Source organism: Eubalaena glacialis, chromosome 7 (genome assembly GCF_028564815.1).
Source record: "Eubalaena glacialis isolate mEubGla1 chromosome 7, mEubGla1.1.hap2.+ XY, whole genome shotgun sequence".
Taxonomy (NCBI): domain Eukaryota; kingdom Metazoa; phylum Chordata; class Mammalia; order Artiodactyla; family Balaenidae; genus Eubalaena; species Eubalaena glacialis.
In genome coordinates, this window is record NC_083722.1 from 106,210,961 (window position 1) to 106,235,142 (window position 24,182).

General features: G+C 51.2%; 1 protein-coding gene across 1 annotated transcript in view; it reads right to left on the reverse strand.

The window, feature by feature from the left end:
• Positions 1-24,182, reverse strand: part of ATP2B2 (ATPase plasma membrane Ca2+ transporting 2) — a 347,108-nt gene that overhangs the window by 22,275 nt on the left and 300,651 nt on the right. The window contains exons 13-16 of the mRNA XM_061195585.1: positions 23,866-24,080; positions 19,915-20,157; positions 9,012-9,253; positions 7,829-8,063 (exon numbers count right to left, since the gene is read on the reverse strand). Of these exons, the coding sequence (XP_061051568.1) occupies positions 7,829-8,063; positions 9,012-9,253; positions 19,915-20,157; positions 23,866-24,080 (935 nt within the window). The remainder of the gene's footprint in view (positions 1-7,828; positions 8,064-9,011; positions 9,254-19,914; positions 20,158-23,865; positions 24,081-24,182) is intronic.

Sequence of the window (24,182 nt, forward strand, 5' to 3'; positions counted from 1 at the left end):
ACTCTCCTCTTCCACATCCTGGTGTCTGAGAACTCACTTCCACCCCGACCCTGACAAGTCACTGCTGAGAGAGTTTAAAGATGTCATGGGCTGAATTGTGTCGTTTCCCCGCCCCCTCCCCTCCCCCACCCCAGAAAGCTCTCCACACCCAGTACCTCAGAATGTGACCTTCCTTGGAGACAGGCTCTTTATAGAGGTAATCAAGTTAAGATGAGGCCATTAGGGTGGGCCTGCATCCCATGTGACTGGTGTCCTCATAAAGAGGGGAAATCTGGACAGAAACACACACACAGGGAAGACATCATCATGGGAAGAGGAAGGCAGAGATCTGGGCGATGCTGCTACATGCTAGGAGTGCTGAAGACTGCCAGCACGTCACCGGAAGCTAGAGGAGAGGCCTGCGGCCGAGCCTCCCTCAAAGCCCTCAGAAGGAACCAACCCTGCCGACACCTTGATCTCAGACCTCCAGCCTTCAGAACCAGGAGACAATGCAATTCTGCTGTTTGTGGTACTCTGTAATGGCAGCCCTGGCAAAGAGTACGTAGAGTTAGAACGCTGGTCCAAAACCTGACTGCGGACAACTTATGCCCACCGGTCCCTTTCTGCGCTCAGGAATTTTAAGAACAAGAACTGACACTGAAAGTATCTTGCCTCCATCCACATCCCGTCCACACCACCATCTCAAGCAGAGGTCACTGCCCAGCCCCTTCCCAGTCTCCCTGCCTCTGGCCTCGCCTCTTCCATCTTGCCCCTACCCTGACCACCAGCTACCTGCCCCAAGTTTAGCCTGTGTGCCGCTCCCTTTCTGGGCCTCCACCCCGCCGCTGGTAGAGAAAATCCCAACTCCTGAGCACGGCCATCCTGCAGTGGAGTGAGAAACAAATGCCGGGGACAGGCAGGGCCTAGGTCAAGGTTGGGGGAGGCCCCTCCAGCTCCCCGAGTTCTCTAACAGACCGGCTCTGTGGTGGCAGACAGTGATCTCCCTGTTGTTGAAGGGCTGGAGCGGGGCGAGCTGATCATGGGTCTCCTCTCAGTGTATTTCCAGAGTCTGGAGGAGCCTTCTGGTGCCCACTCAGGGCTTGGGGCCACGTGAGCAAGGCTTCTGCCTCGTGCCGTGGCGGCTGCTCACATAACCAAACGTGACCTCTTTTTATAGAGCCGGAGGGAGTGGGGATGTGGAAGGTCCCGTTTACATAATTTATCGATGTCCTCACAATGGCTGTAACCTGGCTGCAGCCCCCTGCTGTCTCCTGCCCCAGGGGACAGGAAAGAGCCGCTGTTCTTTTGGAAACACACACCTCATCTGGCTCCTGCCCTGAAAGGAATAATTTAGGTTATGCTTGTTTAAAAGATGCTTGGAGTTGGAAGGGACTCTGGGTCGTGACTCTGACCTTCTGCTCATTGCCTAGATCTCCTTCCAGGCATCCCTGACAGATGGTCAGAGAGCCTCTACTTACTTGCCTCTGTTGACAAGGTGCTCATCCCCTCTAAGGTTGACTGCTCTAAGGTAGAACAAGTCTATTGTATCTTTTCACATAATCTTTCTGTTTTTAAAAAATTAATTTATTTTTAGCTGTGTTGGGCCTTCATTGCTGCGTGCAGGCTTTCTCTAGTTGTGGCGAGCGGGGGCTACTCTTCGTTGCAGTGCATGGGCTTCTCATTGTGGTGGCTTCTCTTGTTGCAGAGCACAGGCTCTAGGCGCGTGGGCTTCAGTAGTTGTGGCATGCGGGCTCAGGAGTTGTGGCACGTGGGCTCTAGAGCACAGGCTCGGTAGTTGTGGCTCATGGGCTTAGTTGCTCTGCGGCATTGGGATCTTCCCGGACCAGGGCTGGAACCCATGTCCCCTGCATTGGCAGGCGGATTCTTAGCCACTGCACCACCAGGGAAGTCCCCCTTTCACATAATCGTTCTTTTTTCGGATAAGAGAGCAGTTACTCTGGGTCAGATCCATTCTCTTGTACAGAGACAGGGTCTTTGGTAAAGATGTGTACAAAGAGTTCTGGGAGCACAGCAGAGCACACTCTTACTTTAGAAGGAAGTGTATGGGGAGGAGAAATCTGTGGGAGCTTCCTGGAGGAGGGGATACTTGATCTGCTTCTTTTCAGCCAACACTAACTGAGGCTCTGATGCCTGGCACTGTGCCCATGCTGGGGCTGCAGAGATGACCACTTCATTGTGGTCCTGGCTGCAGACAACTGTTCCATGAGGTACCCAGAGAAGGGGAGGGCACTGCAGACAGTGTTGCGGGTGATCTGGGTGGCTGAGGCCAAGGGAAGATGTGGGGTAGGGGCCGGTGGCCATGGAGCTGGAGAGGGGCTTCAGGTCCAAAGGTGTGGGAGTCAGGGCCTTGTTCCTTCAGGCCTGGGAGGCATGGCAAGTTCTGAACTGGGAATGAGGTGATGGGTGCCATGTTTTAGGAAGACTTCTGTTTTCAAGACTGTCTCAAGAAGCTGAAATCTGCCTGCTTGGAATCCCCACCCTCTGGGCTTCCCCTGAACAAGCCAGACTGGGAAAAAAGGAGGAGGCTAATTTTTATGGTCCCCACACTTTACTCTGTGCAGTGGAAGTGTCTCTGCCCTGTGGAGAGAGGGCTCAGGGGCCAAAAGGCTGGGCTGGGCTTTGCCCTGGGCTCACACCTAAGCCTTGGTTTTCTCATCTGTAAAATGGAGTGATAGCCTCCGCCCTTCACTGAGGCTGGAGAATTCTGTGACAGCAGCAAAGGTCACCAAGCTCAGGGCCAGCACATGTTGGTGATGTGTGGGTGGAGGAGGCTGGCAAGACGCTTGACCCCGGGCTCCCTTGTTTGCTCTTTCCGCTTCAGGGTGGGTACAGGGACACAGAGGAAGGATACAGATGCGGATGCATCGGATGGGGGTGCAGTGGGCATCTAGAGCACTTAGAGGCGCAGGTGTCTGGGGCGGTGGGATGGGGTGGGCTCCCCACCACGACCCTTGGATCAGGTATATTAGGGGCCTGTGACCTGTCCTGAAGGTGGGGGGGATTCAGGACAGATCTGGAAACACTGGAGGAGCCTCCCCTGGCCACCACGAGTTACTCCACTTCCTTTACAGGCAATGGGCCCCTAACTGGACGTCCTTGTCGTGCTTCAGTCCTGTCCGGTTTTACACTCTCGCGTGCCATGAATCTATACCTCCCCTCACCCTTCATTTCACTAGGCTGTGGGTCTGGAGGGCAGGGGCTGCCAGCCGCTCAGAACCCTCTCAGGGGTCTCGTGCAGGGTAGGTGCTTGGTCAATGTGGGTCACTGTGAAACACCTTTGTGCTTAAGTCCCTCGAAGCCTGACCCGGGTGAATGGATTTGGACGGGCACATGCAAACCCTCTACAGTTTAGCTCCAAGCTCCCTTCCCAGCCTTTTCTTTTATAAGCCCAGCTAGGGTTTTCACGAGTCCCCAAACACGTAGCATCCCTTCCCACCTCTGTGCTTTTGCCCGTGCTGTCCCCTCTGCCTGGGATGCCCTCTCTCCCTGAATCTCTGTGTGTCACAAACCTTTCCCATCTTGCACATGAGACGCTCTCTGTTCAGGAAGCTATCCTTGGTCCCTCCAACCCAATGGGACACCTCCTGCAGCTGCTCAGCCCTTCCTTTTATCGCTTCACTCACTCATTTATGCAACAAACAGCTATGGAACATCTAACTGTTCCGGGCAGGGAGGATGCAGAGAGGATGAAGACCCAAGCCCCAGAGGCATTGATCTGGTTCAAATGTGCTTTCCCCATAGATAAAATAGCTGTAAAAAAAGATTCCTTTTTTTGCTAAAATTATCCTAGATATTTCTCACTGAGGAACACCAGCCAGGAAATGGGTGCTTCCTGTTTTCATTAAATAAAGGCTTTTAAACATCTGTTGTTTGTGGTGACAGCAGTTGTCTGTGACTCCGAGGGTTCCAAACACCCCCGGATAACCCGGCAAATCCCAGGCCGCTGCTCTCCTGATGGCTTCATCCTCACCGGCTTCCATCAGACTTGGAAAATGCATCACTGTAGCATCTTGGGGGAGGGGGGATTTGCAACCCTGTTTTTATCTGTTCTGTCCTTTGTCTTCTCAAGGGAGGAAGGCAATATGAGCTTCTCCCCCTTGACAGACGGGGAAACTGAGGGAGGGAGGCCGAGTTTCTTTTCCTGCAGCAAATGAATCTGACCAGGCTTGTGGGACCCTAGAGGCGGTCTGGGTGGGGATTTTTTTCTCTGGCCGGCCTCACGGTTGTCCTGGTAACATACACAAACACGCTCACTGGAGGCAGGGACCCTCTCCAAAGGTCACCCGAGAAACTGGTGACTGTGGCTGCCTCGGAGGTGGGCACTGGGGACTGGGGGTGGCATGGGGGGTTACTTCACCCTGTTTGTGCTATCGAACCTTTTGAAATTGGCTCCATACATCACCTAGCCTAAAAAAAACAAACAAATCAAAAACCATACCATTGTCTCCTCAGGCCCTGCGTCCACCCCCGCCCCACGGGAGATGCTGAGTCAACAGGTCAGAGCTTTAATACTTTCATTTTTTTTTTTCCCCTGTGCCACGCAGCATGCGGGGATCTTAGTTCCCTGATCAGGGATAGAACCCATGCCCCCTGCAGTGGAAGCCCAGAGTCCCAACCACTGGACTGCCAGGGAAGTCCCTGAGCTTTCATACTTTCAGGTAGCATCACCAGTAACTCCACTGTGCCCCTCACTTGTTGACATGCAACTTTCTTATTGTTCAGATGGAAAAACTGAGGCCCGGGGCAGCGATACACCGGAGGTCTTCTGTGAAGGAGCGGCAGGGGCGGGCTGAGAACCCATGTCCCTAGACTGCTGTGTCCCTCCAGTACGTCCCTGCCCTCCAACACAGTTACAGCTTCCAAATCCACACCCTGGGGTGAGCCCAGGGGAGAGAGAAGGTCACCCACAGGGATGTGTTGACGGGGGGAAGCAAAGAAAGGCATGAGAGTAAGCCTCCCAGGCAGCTGGCTCAGAACCTTAGAGCTGGATGGGACCTGAGGGGCCCCCAGGCCGACCACCCATTTTACAGATGAGGGGACTGAGGCACAGAGAGGAGAAGTGGCTTGTTAGTGGCAGAGTTGGGGTTGGATCCAGGCCCCCTTTCTCCGACATAGGCTGAATGTGTTCCCAGCCCTGCTGGGTGGACAGCACCCCCTCCCAGAGTCTGTGCCTGAAGCCAGCTTCTCTGGATGATCTTGGTGTCAACAGAAAATGCCAGGGAACCAGCTCAGCCCTCTCAGGCCCTCTCTCTCCTCTCCTCACCCTCCTGACTCACAGCCACTTGCCCTCTCGTTTTTGTGGCCCCCAGGAGAAGGCCCCAGGCAGGAAGGTAGAAAACCTGTTCTAACCTGGATTTGGTGAGCCACTTACAGCGAGACTGTGGGCACCTCACTGCCCCTGTTTGGGCCTCTGTGTTTTCTTCTGCAAATTGGGAGTGTGGGAAGGAGTTTGGAATAGATCAGCAGTTCACACCTTGAGTCATGCCCCTCTAGTGGATTTTGAAATCAGTTTCGTGGGTGGTGACCAGAGTTTAAAAAATGAAAAGAAGAAATAGAAGAGAATAGAAAATACTTCTGTGCATCACTTTACTTTGTGAGAGTCGTATTTTGGTTGTGTGTGTTTGCTGAGTCCTAACATAAAATACATTTCTTATCATTGGGGTCACGGCCAAAAAAGTGTGTGTCCGATGCCACTTTCCATACCTCCCTCGCCCCGGGTGATGAGGCAGGGGCTTGGGCGTGGAGCTAGAGGGGGGTCTGGGGGCAGGAAGGATGGGGGAGCCACAGGCCGGCCTTGTACACTGCGCATCTCGGTCGCCTGTAAGGAGATAACACATCACAGCAAAGCCCGAGCCCATTAGCAGCTGGTAATGAGCGGGCGTCCCACAGGGAGACTGGTAAGTGGCTGTGTGTCCAGGGAGAGGTGCAGGCTGCAGGCAAACGCATATGGGCTCTGGTGCCAAGCACCGGGGGCATTAATTGCCTTTGCTGTTTTAGGCTCGGGGTGGGAGTGAGGAGGCGTGTGTGTGTGTGTGTGTGTGTGTGTGTGTGTGCATGTGTGTAGAATACTATTATTGTCCCTAGTCTTCAGATGAGGAAATGGAGGCTCACAGAGGTTATGTAACTGGCCCAAGGTCACGCAGCTCATCATGCCAAGGGACTCAAAATCCCAGGTCTATCTGATGCCCGAACTCACACTTTTGACCCCTCTCCCTGCTGCCTAAATGTGAAAGTCCACGTCTGTGACCTTCAAATTTCACTCAGTCTTTGGAATGCAGAGTCTTACAACAGCGGGGCCAGGAGCTTGGAGGGCATCTTGCCTGCTCCCTTTCACTTGAAAGAAGGGGACATGGAAGCTCCAGGAGGAGCAGGGAACAGCCAGAGGCCCCAGAGGATGGTGTCAGGGTAAGCGGGGGACACTGAAGTTGCCCTTGGTGGAGGAAGGCCGCCCTGAGACAGGCTGGGACCTGGGACCGTTCGCTGCAGTGCTTGCACCTGGACAGACGTCTCCCCGAGCAACGACATACAAAGAAACTATAAGCGACCAAATATAACCGCGTGCATGCCCAGTTGGGGCAAATTATAGACAACAAGATACAAAAAAAGACCAAAAGAACCCAACTGCCACTTCTGAAGAGTCGGGAGCAAAAGCAGGGTACTGCACCTGCCCCCTGCACACAACACCACCAAAGGGGTGGGCAGACGACCTCAGCCACCCCTTCGGCCCGACCCCTGGACACACCCCTACCGTCACCCCATAGAAGGAACCAAGAGCAAGGGAACCTGTTACTTGTTCTCGCTCCCCCCTGCTGCAGCAGGAGCCCCAATAAAGCCTTGCCTGAACTTGTATGGCCTTCTATCAATTTCTATTGATTAAGGGGGCCAAGAATCCTGGTCAGAAACAGTCCCAAGGGGCAGCATCACCAAATCCCACTGCCAAGGCCAATCTGGGCCCAGCAGCATTAGTCCTCGAGGAAGAGGAGGCCAGCCCCTCCTGTGCCTTGCCTCCCGGGCTCCCAGGGTGAGCGACCTCGCTCTGCCTGCCCACAGCAGCGTTTCGGAGATTCGAGGCAGCTCTCTCCTCTTCCCACACCCTCTTCCCAGCCTGCGCAGCTCGACCGACCACGCACGTCCCATCCTTCCCCAACCCTGCAAATTCCCGGCCCTGAATTCTTGGCCTTCCCCCCAGATGCAGATTCAGCTAAAAGAGACTGAAGATCCACTGTCATCTGAGCACCCCAGCAGGTACACATATTACATCACTTTTCTCGATCTCTACGGGGAGGGGGTGCTGTCACCACCCCCTTCCCTTCTGCTTGAGAATTTGACCTTTGGTTAACTTTCCAGCTCTGTTCCCCTGGAAACCTGATAGAGGCAGACTGCCCGCTGCGTCACTAGGGAAAACTAACTGGTAAACTTGGTCTGGATGGGGAGAACTCTAAATGCTGACGGGGAGGCCCACATTTGGGGTTTTCTTGAGTGTGGTAACCTTTGTTATTGGGCGTCTCCTTTGCAGGGACCCTGGAATCTGGGCCTATGGATTTGTGACAGGAGATCCTGGCTGCTCTGAGGCTTCTAGGGCAGGGCAGCCTTCACTGTAGAGCAACGCCGGCTGGCAGGCTGTGGGTGGCACCCCATGTCCCAAGCAGATAAGTGTGGCTACGCTGGCCTTAAGAGTCTGAATGTTTAGGAGTAGGTACAGAGAAGACCCCGTGGGCCTTGCAGGGAAACCGAGGCTTAGAGGGGTGAGGCGACGTACGCCAGGTCACCCAGCAGGCTGGACGCCCAGCTTCACCCCCTTCCCCGAGCTCCACGGCGGGGCACCTGCCTCGGGCCGCACGGGGTCCTCGATGCCCACCACGCAGATGCAGGTGAGGTCGTTGAGGATGTCATTCTCGTTGTCCCAGTCGGGCTCGGGGCTGCTGGGTAAGTCGCGGTAAGCCACGCAGATGGTGCGGAGCCCGTCGCAGGCCATGGGCTCTATCACCTTCTTCACCATCTCGTCCCGGTCGCGGGGCCGGAAGACCCGGGGCTCACCCGCCCCGTTGAGGATTTTGCAGCACCTGGGGGAGGTGGGAGGGGGCCGGGTAAGGTCCAGCCAAGGGCCCAAAGACCCTCCCTCCGACGGGCTCGGAGCTCACCCCCACCTCCCCAGTGACGTCCCACTGGCCGTGGCTGGTCATCCAGGGCTCGTCCAGACCATCTCCCATAATGCTTCAGGGGTGGTCCTGGCCCCTGGGCCCCAGGCAGGGATGAAATCAGGACCAGCCAAAAAGAAATCAGGCGGCCTTGTTGTAATATCTGCCCCAGGCCATTTCAGCAAGAGCAGATCTACTTTGCTCTGTTTCATCTTCACAAGATTTCATCTGAAAAAAATAGTTCCACAGCGAAAATGGTTTTCAGAGGGCATGAAACCTCCGCTAGTGGTTCCTGACCCTGCCTGCGCATCAGGATGGCTTGGGAAAGCACTGAATAACCCCCGCCCTGCGGGCCCCACGCCAGAGGTTCCAATTCAGTTTGTTGGGGGCGAGTCCAGGAATCAGTGTGTTTTTTTTAAAAGCTCCCTGGGGCGATTCTAATGTGTGACCAGGGTTGAGTCCCCCTCAAGGTACAAATGGGTAAACTGGGGCCCAGAGAGGCGGGCTGACTTGCTTAGTTCTCCAGGCTTACTTCTGGCACCTGGAGTCAGAGGAGACCGGCTCACAGTGAAAAATCATGCCGTCTACCAACTCCACGCTCAGGGAAGTGACATGAGGGGGCTCTGACAGTGATAATGGGAAGAACTTCCTGATGAGCCAGTGACTTAGGGAGGAGAAGAGGAAGGACTCCCTGCAGAAACGTTTAAGAGGAAACAGTAGCAAAAGCCCTGGGGGAGGGCACGTGCAGGTGGCCTTGCTGCGGGACGTTGGCCACGTTCGCCACGGCCCTTCCTGTGACCCTGGGTGCCCCCAGCCCCTCCCCGCGGCCTGTGCCTGCGCCCCGCCCCCCGCCCCCGCTCCCGCACCGCTTACTTCTTGAGCACGATCTCCGAAGCGCCCTTGCTGTACATGCGGAAGCTCTCGTCGGGCAGCTTGATTACGGTGCTCATGGACTTGCGCACGGAGTTGAAGGTGTAGACCTTGTACAGCTTCTCCTCCGGCATCTGGCTGCGCACAGGCTCGTAGTCCTGCTTCAGGTCCAGCACGAAGCCCAGCAGGCCGCACTCTGTTTTGTTGCCCACCTGTCGGGGCAGGGCGCCCTCCTTCTCCGGGGGCTGCGGGGAGAGGCGGGGTGCTCACCGGGCTGCCGCTTGCCTGTGGGTGGGGCCACCCCTCCCCCGCACCTCAGGCTTCCGCGTCCCAGACCCAATCCGGGCTCTGTTTGAAGGGAATTAAGCAAGATCAGCTGTTTAAAAATTATGAACTATGTCAAACATAAACCTGTGACCGAATAATAAAAAAAATTTGTGCACAGACCCTCCAGTTCTGGAGAACCTTAGTTCTAGGCCATGTTTGCTTCAGATTTTTCTTTTTTAAGACGTAAAGCCTAACAGATAAAGTTGAATCCCCCTATGTACCCCTCCACATCTGCATAACGCACCCCTTGTCCTAGAAAGAAACTCTAACTTAAATGTGGCATTAATCCTTGCCCTGTGTGTTTTAACTTTTTATTTCGAGATAGTGCTAGTTTCACAGGCAATAAGAAATAACACAGAGAGATGTCATATATCCTTCATCCCGTTTCCCCCAGTGCTCACTTCCTGTATGACTGTAGCACAATGTCACAACCAAGATGTTGACACTGATACAATCTAACCCGCTGGATTGAGATTTCACCAGTTTTAGTGTACTCCTGTGTGTGTGTGTGTGTGTGTGTGTGTGTGTGTGTGTGTGTTTAGTTCTGAGCAATGGCATCACATGTAGATTCCTGTGACAACCATCATCAAGACACACAACAGTTTATCACAGCACTCCCCGTGCCACCCTTATATGACTGCAGTCACCTCCCTCCCTTCCCCGTCCCTGCCCCTGACAACCACTAAGCTGTTCTCCAGCCCCATAATTCTGTCATTTTGAGCATGTTATATAAATGGAATCATACAGTATGTAACCTTCGGAGATTGGCTTCTTTTCACTCAGCACAATCCCCTGGCAATGCAGACAAGTTGTTGCATGTGTCAGGAGCGTGTTCCTTTTCATGACTGGGGAGTATTCTGTGCTCTGGATGCAATGTCCCTTGTGACTTCAGTTGAAGTTGAACCAAATGCAACTGCTATTTTCGTATGTCACAATGGCCAACCATTGGCAATTTCATGTAGTTTAACCTAACGTACATATGTGCAGCACTGTTTTGCATGTTAAAAACGTCATGTAAGGAGGCTGTACATATTCTTCCGTAACTTGCTTCACTCATGTAACATTCAATTTTTGAGAGTCATCCCCATTCACAGCGTTAGTTCGTTTCTTTTTAACTGGACACCACAGCCCCTGCCCTGAGCCTCAGTCAAACCACCGACCACATCTCCCCAGCACCTCTCACTTCTTGGTGTGGCTGCCCGAACACGAGCTGTTTCATGCCTCTGTGCCTTCACCCCTGCTTCCTCCTTCCCTGCCAGGCAAACTCCTCCTTGCCCTTTAAGGACCAGCACAGATATTTCCTTGTCTTTGAAAATTGCTTTGTGGGTTTGTCACCCCGAGTAGGAGTTGTTATATTCTTTCCCCCCTGGATTCTCAGGGCCAGCACAGAGCCCGGCACACAGTAGGCATTTACTCATTGTTTGCTGGATGGCTCAACGCAGACCAGTCTGGGGTGGGGGGAGGCACAGGCGAATAGGTAAGAACGAGACGTCTCCATGTGGGCGCTAATGGTGGGATTGGCAGGCGGCTGTGGGAAGTTCATAAGGCAGGTAAACTCACCTCCCATGGGCAGCCGCCACACGTGCATATACACACTCAGACCACTGGTATAAAATTAATGTGCAGCGACTCAGGTGGAGCTGGCTTTGGGAGTGGTAAAAGCTACCACAGACAAACCCAAACCCCAGAGAGATACTGAAGAGGAATAATACCTATGAGCATTCTGTGTCCCCCGACCCCGCCATGAGTGGCTCTTTGTGGGTCTCAGACCAGCCTTGCACAGGAACCCTCTGGATCCTCATCCTCAGCTTCCTTCGTGTTGTTCCAAAGAGCAGCAGGCAAGAAGAAGACGGAGTCTAGAAGATGTTGCACGGACTGGCTGTGCGGGGGGCAGGATGGCAATAGGACATGTCCCTGGTCAACTGCCCCATCCACAGTTAGGACTCGGGCCCCGGGAGCAGACCCGAGCCCTGTCGGGTCATGGGCATTGACCTAGGCGTACATACCCTTAGACCCTAAGCTCTTGTCCTCAGTTTCCCCATCTGTAAAATGGAGAGGCTCTAGCAGATGATTTCTAGCTGAGAGAAAAATCAACCCACTCCTTCAAGTGGATGGTGGATGGTGGTGAAGGATGGTAGAACAAGGCAGAGCTGCAGGTCCCTCAGAGGGGGTCTGGGAGCCACGGGTCAAGCCTTAGAACACCCTCCCTGCTCCACGCCATGTTCAGCTATGTCCAGGCATCATGGGCCTTGGAAGGCTCCCCACACCCAAGCTCTTCGGTGGGATTTGATCTGGAAGCAGAGGAATCTGACAGTTTCCCCTTTCTGATGTTTGGGAAAAGAAATTCTAAGCACCCCCCTTAGTCTCTGCAGTATGCAGTTATGTTGTGCTTTTAAAATTTATATATTTATTTACTTATCTTTTTTTTTACAATTTTATAATTAACCTTCTGGTGATTTCCAGGGTTTTATGTATCTTCCACAACAGTTTTTTCCCCCTCCACTAATGAAAGAGGATGATGACATGGAGGACTGAAATAAAAATGCCTAATTACTTATTTGCCCAAGAGAGCTAAGCAGTTATGCCTGTGAAACAGGCAGCATTTTATTACCCTCTGTGAGATATTTTAATTTTCCCCTAAAAGGATTTCAAACAATCTATGGTTGCAAATGGCAGAGCTGCCTCCTCCGTAATTCAATTGGTTACCATGAACTTGAGCTCTAAAATCGCCTACATGCATTATTAAGAAGTAGGGACTCGTCCCTTTTTTCTTTTGGCTTTTTTTATCTTGACAAACCCAGAGGTTTTACTATTGCTGTAGACTTTCCATGAGGCTTGCTCTCCAGGGCTCTAATTCTGTAAGGGAGTTAAGGTGTTGGTTTTGAGGGGCAGGAAGCAGGCCCGGGGGGAAGTGATTTGCTCCTCATCACAGACCTGCAGCGGGGCAGGCCTGAGGCTACCCCCAATTTCCCTGATTCCTAGTGCCACATTGTATCCAGCACATTTCCCTGTACGGGCACTAAGCCCTTTGGGAGTGCTGGGTGCAGCTATGGGTGTAACTTTGAGAGGACAATTCATGCTCCTGTTTTGGGATGCTTGGGGGTCACTAGAGCTAAGACCAAGGAATGATGACTTGAAGAGTGACAAGTTATAAATAACATCTGCAAAAATGAGATGAAAAAAAACGTAGCTAGCAGGTACTGCCTCACACTCATGAGGATGGCCATTATCCAAAACAAAACAGAAAACAAGTGCTGGCGAGGATGTGGAGAAATTGGAACCCTTGTGCACTGTTGGTGGGAATGTAAAATGGTGCAGCTACTGTGGAAACCAGTGTGGAGGTTCCTCAAAAAACTGCACATAGAATTATCATATGATCTAGCAATTTTACTTCTGGGTATATACCCAAAAGAATTGAAAGCAAGAGACTTGAGAAGTTATTTGTACACCCGTGTTCACAGCAGGATTATTCACAGTAGCAAAAAGGTGGAAGCAACCCAAGTGTCCATTGGCAGATGAATAGATAAGCAAAATGTGATCTACACATACAGTGGAATATTATTCAGCCTTAAAAAGGAAGGAAATTCTGACACATGTTACACCATGGATGAACCTTGAGGACATTATGCTAAGTGAAATAAGCCAGACAAAAAAGGACAGATACTGTGTGATTCCACTTACACGAGGTCCCTAGAGTAGTCAAATTTATAGACACAGAAAGTAGAAGGGTGGGCGCCAGGGGCTGGGGGAGGGGGAGGAGGAGTTAGTGTCTAATGGGAACAGAGTTGTAGTTGGGGAAGATGAAAAGTTCTGGAGATGGGTGGTAGGGATGGTTGTACAATGTGAATGTACTTAATGACACTGAAGTGTACACTAAAATGGCTAAGCTGATAAATTTTAAGTTATGTGTATTTTACAATATTAAAAAATCCTCAACACCCCCTCCTCCCTGTCCCCCCCAAACGCAGCAACCACAGCACCGTAAATCGCAGCAACTGCCGTAGGATGACATTTGTGAGAGCGCGTTAGAAAATGACTTTTTGCTTGCTGGCTGTCTGCGGCGACCTAACCCACTGCCCCTCACCCCTCGAGAACAGGCACTGGCAGAGGAGCCTCCCCGACGCCCAGATGGACCGTCAGGCGGCCCCGGCAGCTGCAGCAGTGACTCTGCTAGCTCTTTGCTAAGCTCTTCATGCGCAGCCTCAGTTGTATCCTCACGGCTCCCTAGGGGGCAGGCTGTTAGTATTCCCATGTGCACAGGGAGGCCCGGAGAGACCGGGTCACACAGCTAGTAAGTGGCCGAGCTAGGATTTGACCCCAGCTGTTCTCGGCTCTGAGCCCACACAGCACACGCTCTCCCAGCAGCCCTGCCTCTCTTCACTAGCATTTGAGATGGTTGGTTAACTAGGTAACTGGTGGGTGATTGGTTTAGAGCCCATGGTCGGGGGGCGGCGGGGGGGAGGGCTGTCTTGCTTATCTCTGCTTCCCACTTGGGGTAATCAATGAATATGTGTTGAATGAATAAATGAATAATTTGGTGTCTGTGGGTGTGGAGAGCTGCCAATGGGAGGCCAGGTGGGATGGGATTTTGTCAGAATTTTGGCCTCCAGAATTGCCATCCGAGGGTCTGCCTCTCCAGGAGCCTCTCAGGTGCTGGGCCTCGAGGAGCAGCAGGGGGCAGAATCACGGCCTTTCCCCCGAGACTGCAAAGGCATAGGGTAGGGTGTGTGTCCTGAACAGCTGGGACAGGCTGAAACGCCCTGGGGAGACACACTCTGGAAAGCAGGTTTCCTGGGGGCCTTCCCGAGCTTGCCAATGTACTGTGCATATGTGTGCATGTGGTGTGTGTGTGTGTGTGTAGTGCAGTGTGTGGTATGTGCATGTGGCGTGTGTGTGCATATGTGTGCATGTACCTGTGTGATTTGTGTGGGGGGGGTATGTGTGTGGTGAGGGTATGTGCTGTGTGTTTGTGGGGGGTGTGTGTGTGTGTGTGTGGTATAGTGTGTGTGTGGTATGTGCATGTGGCGTGTGTGTGTATATGTGTGCATGTACCTGTGTGATTTGTGTGTGTGGGGTATGTGTGTGGTGAGGGTATGTGCTGTGTGTTTGTGGGGGGTGTGTGTGTGTGTGTGTGTGGTATAGTGTGTGTGTGGTATGCGCATGTGGTGTGTGTGTGTATATGTGTGCATGTACCTGTGTGATTTGTGTGGGGGGGGTATGTGTGTGGTGAGGGTATGTGCTGTGTGTTTGTGGGGGGTGTGTGTGTGTGTGTGTGGTATAGTGTGTGTGTGGTATGCGCATGTGGCGTGTGTGTGTATATGTGTGCATGTACCTGTGTGATTTGTGTGTGGGGGGTATGTGTGTGGTGAGGGTATGTGCTGTGTGTTTGTGGGGGGGATGTGTGTGTGTGTGTGGTATAGTGTGTGTGTGGTATGCGCATGTGGCGTGTGTGTGTGTATGTGTGCATGTACCTGTGTGATTTGTGTGTGTAGAGTATGTGTGTGGTGAGGGTATGTGCTGTGTGTTTGTGGGGGGGGTGTGTGTGTGTGTGTGGTATAGTGTGTGTGTGGTATGCGCATGTGGTGTGTGTGTGTATATGTGTGCATGTACCTGTGTGATTTGTGTGGGGGGGGTATGTGTGTGGTGAGGGTATGTGCTGTGTGTTTGTGGGGGGGTGTGTGTGTGTGTGTGGTATAGTGTGTGTGTGGTATGCGCATGTGGCGTGTGTGTGTATATGTGTGCACGTACCTGTGTGATTTGTGTGTGGGGGGTATGTATGTGGTGAGGGTATGTGCTGTGTGTTTGTGGGGGGTGTGTGTGTGTGTGTGGTATAGTGTGTGTGTGGTATGCGCATGTGGCGTGTGTGTGTATATGTGTGCACGTACCTGTGTGATTTGTGTGTGTAGAGTATGTGTGTGGTGAGGGTATGTGCTGTGTGTTTGTGGGGTGTGTGTGTGTGTGTGTGTGGTATGCGCATGTGGTGTGTGTTTTGTGTCACGTGCACAGGGTGAGAAGGTGGGATACAGGGATTAACAGTGCTGTTAAAAATCAGAATTCCCCATTCAGGGTTATATGCTTTAAACTGTTCTCCTAGGGATGGTGTTTGCAAAAACAAACAAACAAACAAAACCAAACAGAACCAAAACAGCTGTTGAATCCAACACAAAGGCCCCTGTCACTTCACAGACCAGAACGAAGGGCCGCCCCACCTCCCCATCTTAATGCCCTGCTAAGCCACTTCCAGGGGCTTCTGCGCCTTCTGGAACCCCTGTCTTGGTCAGAGCCCCTCGCAGAGCTGGCTTGACTCAGGGGGTTTGAGGTTCATTGGAATATTTAGTTGCACCCTGGGTTTGGAGCCAGATCTGAGTTCAAGGGCCGACTGCTTCCTAGAGTCACCTCCCCACTCTCCCCTCCTCTCAGGAGCTCTAGGTCTAAGATTTGTGAGAAATACAATCAAGCAGATCCTTCCTGCCTTTGGGGGTCATGGGGGCTCTCTGTGGATGAAGGCACCTCAGTTTGGGAATGGGGTAGACTGAAGACCTGGAGTTTCTAACTAGGTGAAGTTTGGCTTATTTATTCAGGAAAACCATCCTTCCAGGCAGATCCTCCCTGCTCCTTCTTCCAGAACCACTTCAGGGACTCCAAGGAGATTTGTTTTTCTTTCAGTAGTTGATGTTTCCAGAACATACGCCATAAACTTCCAACAATTCGGCTCCACAAGTGCCCATCTTCATTTTAATAATTCAAATGTTAACTGTAGTGTCAACCTACGTTAAAAGAGGTCTCATAAAATATAAACTTAAAGTCCGCTTGGGTGGTTTCAGCACACAGAATAAACGTGGGTGGAAAAGGAGAATTCTTTCCCAAGAAAGCGCAGTGCCTCTAAAGTCTGAGGAAGGAGCTATTTCCATTTGAAAGCTCAGCTGCAGCTCAAGAAGCAGCAGGGCTACAAGAAGAAGCTAGCAGAAGTCTTGACGTTCAAAGAGTCGGAAGCGACAAAGCAAATCTGAGGGTGTGCCAGGATTTCTGAGGTGGGGAAGCAATTTCTGACTAAAAGATGGTTCATGTAGCTTCCCTCAGAGGACAAGTTTAGTTCCTAATGGTTAGAAATAGGAGTGGCAAGAAGAAAGTTCTGCCATCCGCAGAAGGGATGGGGCATGGGGTTGAGGCTGGCCCTCTGAGAGGGGCCTCCTGGGTCACTTTTTCTGGCCTTCCCGCTGGCAGCCTTGGCTGTCACACCACCCTCCACCCGTGCCTGGGTGGTTCTCAGCATTGTGATGAGAAAGCCTACTAAGAGCTTATCTGCTGTCACCCAGCTCCCCCTCAGCCTTCCCAGCCTCGCCTCTCATCATTGTGGCCCTGGGAAACGTCCAGGCCACAGACTGCCACATCTCCTGAGAGGTCTCTGGGCTTTGGCAGGCTGTGGCCCTGCCTGGAATGACCTTGCTCCCTCACCCGCTTGGTAAACTCCTGCAGAATTCTCTGGGTTCAACTCTGTCACTTGGTGTCAGGAGCAGCCCTGGGCAGGTTACTCGATATTTCTGCAGCTATGTTTTCTTGGCTGCAAGATGGGAATTGTCATATTTGCCTTGATTACCTGGAAGGGATGTGGAGGGTCAAGCTAGACAGTGGCTGGCAAAGCAAACTACAGAGGGTAAGGCTCAGAAGTAATAATAGAAGTAATAAGAGTAACAACTGGCGTGGACTGAGCGCTTGCTACATGTCAAGCACTGTGCTGACAGCCACACATACATCTTCTCATCTGATCTTACAGCAGCCCTGGAACTGCCTCAAGGCAAAGGTGCAGCCAGAGGACTTGGACAAGGAGTGGCGGTGAGCTGTGCAGGCTCTGGACCGGACAGACCTGGATATGAACCCTGGCTCAGCCTCTCCTCTGCTCTGGGGCTCTGGGCATGTTCTTTAACTCCTCCTAGCATCGGTGTCCTTATCTATGAATTGGAGATGCGATGTCACCTACTTCATGGGGGTCCTCATACAAGGCAACATGGGTTAAGCACTCAGCAATGAGTCTGGCTAAGTGAATATTAGTGATTATGATTAATTGTATACTCATTTTACAGATTGGAAAACAGAGGCTTGAAGAGGTTAGTTAACTTGCTCAGGGTCACATGGGTGGTAAGTGCTGCAGCTGAAGTTTGAATCCTGGTCTGTCGGACTTCAGAGCCAAAGCTCCTAACCTCTGCTTACTGGATTGGGTGTCAGGACATCTGGATTCTAACTCCACTAACCCACAGGGTGACTTGGCCCAAGTCCTCTCCCATTTCTGGGCCTCAGAGTAAAGTGAGGGGGCTGGACCAGGGGGTCCTTAAGGTCCGCGAATCCATGTAGATTACACCTACACAACCTACCCCTGCAAATACTCATATAGTTTTTTAAAAAATCTTTTAGAATAACAGGCACTAGCTAATTTGGAAGTCTCCGGATCAATGCAGACTAGAGAGTTGAGGGCAGTTTCAGAAGAGATTCGCTCGGCATGCTGGAGGTACCAAGAGAGCACTGGTATTAGCCGTGGGACTGGGACCAAGGCCAACTCCTACTTCTTCTGCCACAAGAATAGGAAAGTAGAACATAGAGGCAGCCCTGTCCTGAGCCTCTTATCAATTCATATTCACCCATCCACCACCCACATATTCATCCGTCTGTCTACTCTTCCATTTACTCATCCATCCATCCATCCATCCACCCACCCACCCATCTCTCCATCCATCTATCTATCCATCCATCCCTCTCCCTACCTAGTCCTCGTCTCACTGATACATATCTATAAATTTATTCACCAGTCGATTCACTGACCTCACCTGCCCAACCAGTACTTCCCAAGAGCCTATGCTGGGGGGAGCAGAGATAACTCAGCTGTGTCTCTCCATCTCAAAGAGCACACAGCCTGCATCAGGCTGCAGGAAGACACAGAAGAATCGGCACCCTCGTACAGGGGGAAATACAGCCTTGCCCATGGTCTGTTTCCCAGGCCAAGCTCATTTCCCAACCAAAGCTTATGGGTAGTGTGGGGACATTGCGTGCCTTTCCTGCCCGTCTCCTCCTGCATGGTAAGGATGTTTTGCAGTCTAGATTTCCCAGACTGGTCTGGAGGGTGGCTGGACTTCCACCCTCGACCGAGCCGCCTGTGACTCTTCTCAAAATTCCTCTAGGCCTAGAAGGGCAGTCCCTGGGAGCCCCTTCTCCCAATATGGCTGACAGCCCTGGCTGTGAATCTGACCCTCTGGACTCCAGGCCTTCCTTCCTGAGACCAACCAATGCTGCAGGTTGTGGCCCTGGGAAACGTCCAGGCCACAGACTGCCACATCTCCTGAGAGGTCTCTGGGCTTTGGCAGCCTTTGAAAGACCTACTTTCTCCTTCTGTCAGTGCTGCCTCCCCAGCCTGCAGCTCTGGGCTGATGGCAGGAGTACCTGTTCAGCCGCCGGGGAGGGTGCAGTCCTTGCAGCCCCAGTGTCTAGAGGCAGGAGTCACCTCCTCCCGTACCCCCCACCAACCTTTGGCCCTTTGCCGCTGACTCACGCTGTCCTCCCAGATTCGATAAAGCTTCTGGCACTCCCGCCACCCAGCCTGATCCTGAAGGTTCAGGCTGGCTCAGGAGCCGAAGGGAGAGGTCAGGGCCAGGACACGTTGGCAGGGAAAGCAGAAAAGCTCGGCTGCTCACCCAGATGCTCACACTGTAGAAATGTCCTACATCTGGGAGCCGACTGAGCTCTGGATGGACAAGTTTGTATTTCTCTTCATTCAAATACTGGTTAATTACAAAAAGGCAACCTGTGCTTCTAAACCGATCAGGGATTCTAGCATGATGCGTCTAGGCAGCTGAGCTGAGACAGGAATATGAGAGTTTTTCTTAACAAACCTAGTACTACCACTACTATTACTAACAACAATGTCGTCGCCAGTGGTAGATTGTGTAAATGGCCACAATTAGTACCCTCTCTGAATCCACGCTCTTTACAATGTGACTCTGAAGTTCCTCCCATTAGAGATGGAGTCTATTTCCCTGCTGCTTGAATCTGGACAGGCCTCTCGACTTGTGTTGGCCAATAGGATGTGGCAAAATGACAACATCAAGAGCCCAGATTAGCCTGCTGGAGGAGGTGGACCACGCAGAGATGAACCATCCCAGTCGAGGTCATCCCAGATCAGCCTAGAGTCCTGCCGAGATCAGCGGAGTCGTGCATGTGACCCACCGCAGATATACGAGGACATGGTCCCCCAGTTGAGCCCAGCCTGAACTCCTGACTCACAGACATGTGAGCTAAATACACAGTCTGGTTTTCAGCCACTACATTTTGGAGTAGTTATACAGCAAAAGCTAACGAATAAAAAGATTTTTTTTTGGTAGGGAGGGCAATGACAGGGTCTAAAAAACACAATTAACGGCAATCTTTTTTTCTTGTCATGCAGACAGCGTAGCTAAGTCAAAGAGAAACAAGCTGCTTACTATCTGACCACCCAAAATACATCAGTAGGATTTAAAATTATGCATCACATTGCCCAGTACTTCTGTATTGCCCCCTGGACGCTCCTCCCTCTGGTGGAGGCTGCACCACTTACCAGAATCTTGGTGGTGTAGGCGCTGTTGATGGCAATGGCGCTGACCAGCAGCTCCATGGTTTTGGCATTGATGGAGCTGGGGTCGGGGATCTCCTTGTAATGGACGTCGCCCACGTAGGCCTGCACCACCGTCATGCGATTGGTGGTGAGTGTGCCCGTCTTGTCCGAGCAGATGGCCGTGGCATTGCCCATGGTCTCACAGGCGTCCAGGTGGCGGACCAGGTTGTTGTCCTTCATCATTTTCTGGGGGAAGGGGCAGGTGAGATGGCAACAGTGAGGAGAGGGAGCTGGGAGGCAGGGTCATGGTGTAAACACGCAGGAAATGAGGCAGAGCTGCCCCTTTGCTTCACACATGTGCGAAGGATCTTGGTTGCTACAGCCCCTGTCATCTGGACTCCTTTTCTGTGTGCAGCCCTTTCTCTCTCTCTCTCTCTTTTTCTTTTCTTTTTAATTATTTGAGGCATTTAAAAGAGTTGATTAGTTGACTTTATTAATTTGGATTACAGAAGTAATCTGTATTCTTTATGGAAAAAATAGGGAAAAGGATGATAAATGAAGATTGGGTCCTTTCTGATTACTTCAAATAGTTTCCTCTTACACCCTAACAGAAATAAATTCCTTATTTGGTTATGGGTTTTTTCAAACGTATCATCTTTCACTGGTGCTTGGTTTTCACTGTCACTTTGGTTTCACCAAAAGTGAATAAATTTAAGTTATACATATGTTAATAGACATAGGACACTATCTGGAAATAAACAAAATATTAGTGTCATTATTTCTGGGTGGTAGATTTATAGAAGATTGTTATTGTCTTCTTTTAAAAATCTACAGCTTCTATTTTTCTACAATGAATACATACTATAACTTGTGTAATAAAAATCACAAATTTCTTTTAAATATAGATACACAAAAAAGAAAACAAATCAACCATAATTCTACCACCTAGCACTGATACATCTTACATATCAATATCCTTTCTTTTTAAATTTATGACAAAAATGAAATCCTACTCTACATATGATTAATTTTCTTATATTCACTGTCCTTTCTCTCTTCCCAGCATCACACTCCTAGCTTCTTCCAGGTTCTCAAGCAAATAATGCATATAAAGTGATTCTCAAGGAACCACCACTCTTACTGCAGGCCCTTACGACATAGTGACCCTATCTGGCAAGGACGGATGTGAAAAGGTGCATTTAGCTAAAGGCTGAGTCAGATGTTGTTCTAGTCTGTGCCTAGGAATCTGGTTTCCTTTATTCTTGCTCATTATAACTCTTTATACCAAGGGTAAAAAAGGAGTGCAATTAGAATAATTTTATAGTAGGTCATGTTACTAAAAAATGAGTATTGGTAGAATTATGTGCTCTTGCAGTTTCTCTTATCATAACCTGTGATAATAGTAACAATAAATGTATGTTGAATGGATGTATGTTGAATGGATGCATTCAGCAGCAATTTGAGTTTGCAACACACTTCACAGTTTGTAAAGTTCTTCCACACTTATTTTCTCATCTGATGTTACGAGGATCCTATGAAACCTTCAAGGACTCTTGTACTCCATTCTGGCAACCAAAGAAGCCAAGGCAAAGCAGCTTGACCAGGATGATACACCTAGTGAGGGTTAAAGCTGGCATTTGAACCCAGCTCTGTTTAACCTCACAGCCTGGATCATTCCATCAGGACTCTGCCCATCTGTCCTCTGTGAAGAGGGTTCGTCTCTGGGGCTTAAGAATGTATAGGCCTGAGCCTCCCAATACGGTTGCTACGTGAGGCTATTAAGTCCTGGAAACAGGGCTGGTCTGATGTGAAATGTGCTGTAAGTGTAAATTACACATCCAGTTTTGAAGACTTATTATGAAAAGAGAAATGTAAAATACCTCATTAATAACTTGTATATTATCAAATATTACATGTTGGCTTGATAGTAACTTGGACATATTAGATTAAGTACATTATTAAAATTAATTTCACCTGTTTCTTTCTGATTTTTCTTTTTAACGTGGCTACCAGGAGTTTTAAAATCACACATGCAGCTGACATTATGTCTCTATTGGACAGCGCTGATCTAAATGGTCACCACTATTCTTTTGATGACGGCTCCCAGGGGCTAGGTCCAGGCTCAGAAAGGGGAGAGTTTGCCCCTCTTGGGTTGGGGGAGCTGTACTAAGTACTAAGTTTATCACGTGACTGTACAAGTAACACTACCTAAGGCAGCTGAAGGCACAGGTGCCAGAGATACAAACTACAGGTGTAGAGGCCTAACAGTGTCTGCATGGGAAGCCCCGAAATCGAAGCTGTTAGACTTTTAAGGAGACCTCGAGCTCAACTGGGTGGCTTGTGGGGTCCCGGCTCACGGCAGGGTGAGGTCTCCATCTCCGGGCCCCAGGCCCCCGATCAGCATTGTGCTGTGACCTGTTTGGGCTTTGGTTTGTGGGATGGAGTTTCTTCGAGAACCCCAAAACAAGGAGATGATAAGGGCGGTATCCTTTACACATAGCTGCCACTTTCTGGCACTTGCCCTGAGATCTCTTTTCTGTATGAAATTACATCGGTGAGCCCAGCCCAAATTCCAGCTTGGAAACTGACGCTCATCGTGCCCTCTGGTGGCTCTGCATTCTCGGAGCGAATGCCTTGTTTTTAAACATGGCCTGGCCTCTGCCCTGGCAGGGACATCCTGGACTCAGGGCCCTGGGAAACAGGAGCGCAGGGCCTTGCTCTCCGAGGTGGGGAAACCACGGGACCAAGGGAAAATGATGAGCCCAGGGTGTGAGGACCTGGGGGTGAGCCAGGCTTGAAGTGTCCCCAAGAGGGTCAGGCGCCCAGTGCTCATGAGATGCCAGCCCCTTACCCCAGCGTTTGGGCTCTACCGACGGCCATGGGCCTGGGAACAGAAGGAGGTGGGGCTCTGCCATCAGGGTGGCATTTAGGAGCACCCCCCAGACCCAAGGCATTCATGGGCCTACTTGCCCTTTATTGAACTGCTCTTAAAACTTCATATTTTTAGCCCATCTCCTGAGAGGAGGGGGATTTTTTTTTTTAAATAATAGAAGCTATTGTTTTTATTTATTTTTTTAATTAAAATTTTTTTTTCTTTTTTAAAAATAGTTATTTATTTATTTATGGCTGCGTTGGGTCTTCGTTGCTGCACGCGGGCTTTCTCTAGTTGTGGTGAGTGGGGGCTACTCTTCGTTGCAGTGCACGGGCTCTAGGTGCGTGGGCTTCAGTACTCGTGGCGTGTGGGCTCAGAAGTTGTGGCTCGCGGGCTCTAGAGCGCAGGCTCAGTAGTTGTGGCGCAGGGGCTTAGTTGCTCCGTGGCATGTGGGATCTTCCCAGACCAGGGCTCGAACCCGTGTCCCCTGCATTGGCAGGCGGATTCTCAACCACTGCGCCACCAGGGAAGTCCGAGGAGGGGCTTTCATAAAACCAGACATCCTTTTTATTTTAGGCTTATCTCTTTCAAACTTCAGGGAACAAACTCCAAGATTAGTCATACAAGTACTATGGCTACAGCGGGGCCAGGCTTCTGCCTACGTTTGGTGGGACGGGGGTGGGTGTGGGCCTGTAGGGTGACACCTGCATCTAATTTATTTTTTTAAAGTTGAGTTGATCGTCAATGTTTAAAAATCAGGAGAGTTTATGTTAAGTCCAGATTTCTGGCTTCTCTTGGAAAAAATGTGAATATCTGGCAACACTGGACCCCATCCCTACAAGGCGACACTTGGCTGTGCTGAATAACAGCTGTCCCCTTAGCCAGGGTGTGGCTCTCCTGGAGGCATGTGAGTTTCAGCCTCCTGCATGCATCCTCTCTCCGAGCTTCCACCGTTCCCACTCCCTCTACTTAGCTCTTCTCTCAGCCCCGGCACTGGCCCCGCCGGCCACCCCACGGAGCCCCAGCTGGGGGCAGCCGATCTCAGTGGCATCAGCTGGCCCGCCCTGCTCTCCCCTCCTCACCTTCACCGAGTAGGCCAGTGAGATGGTGACAGCCAGAGGGAGCCCCTCGGGCACGGCGACCACCAGCACCGTCACACCAATGATGAAGAACTTGACGAAGTACTGCACGTAGACGGGCGTGCACTCGGGCAGCCATGGCTTCTTGTTGACCACGAAGGTGTCCACGGTGAAGTAGAGCACCAGGATGATCACCGTGATGGCTGACATCACCAGGCCTGTGACACGGGTGGGAGGAGACCTGTCAGGGGATTTCCTGGGGGTGCGGGGCCCCGGGAAGGGAGATGTGGACCAAAGCCTTGGCTCAAAGGGCTCTGGGG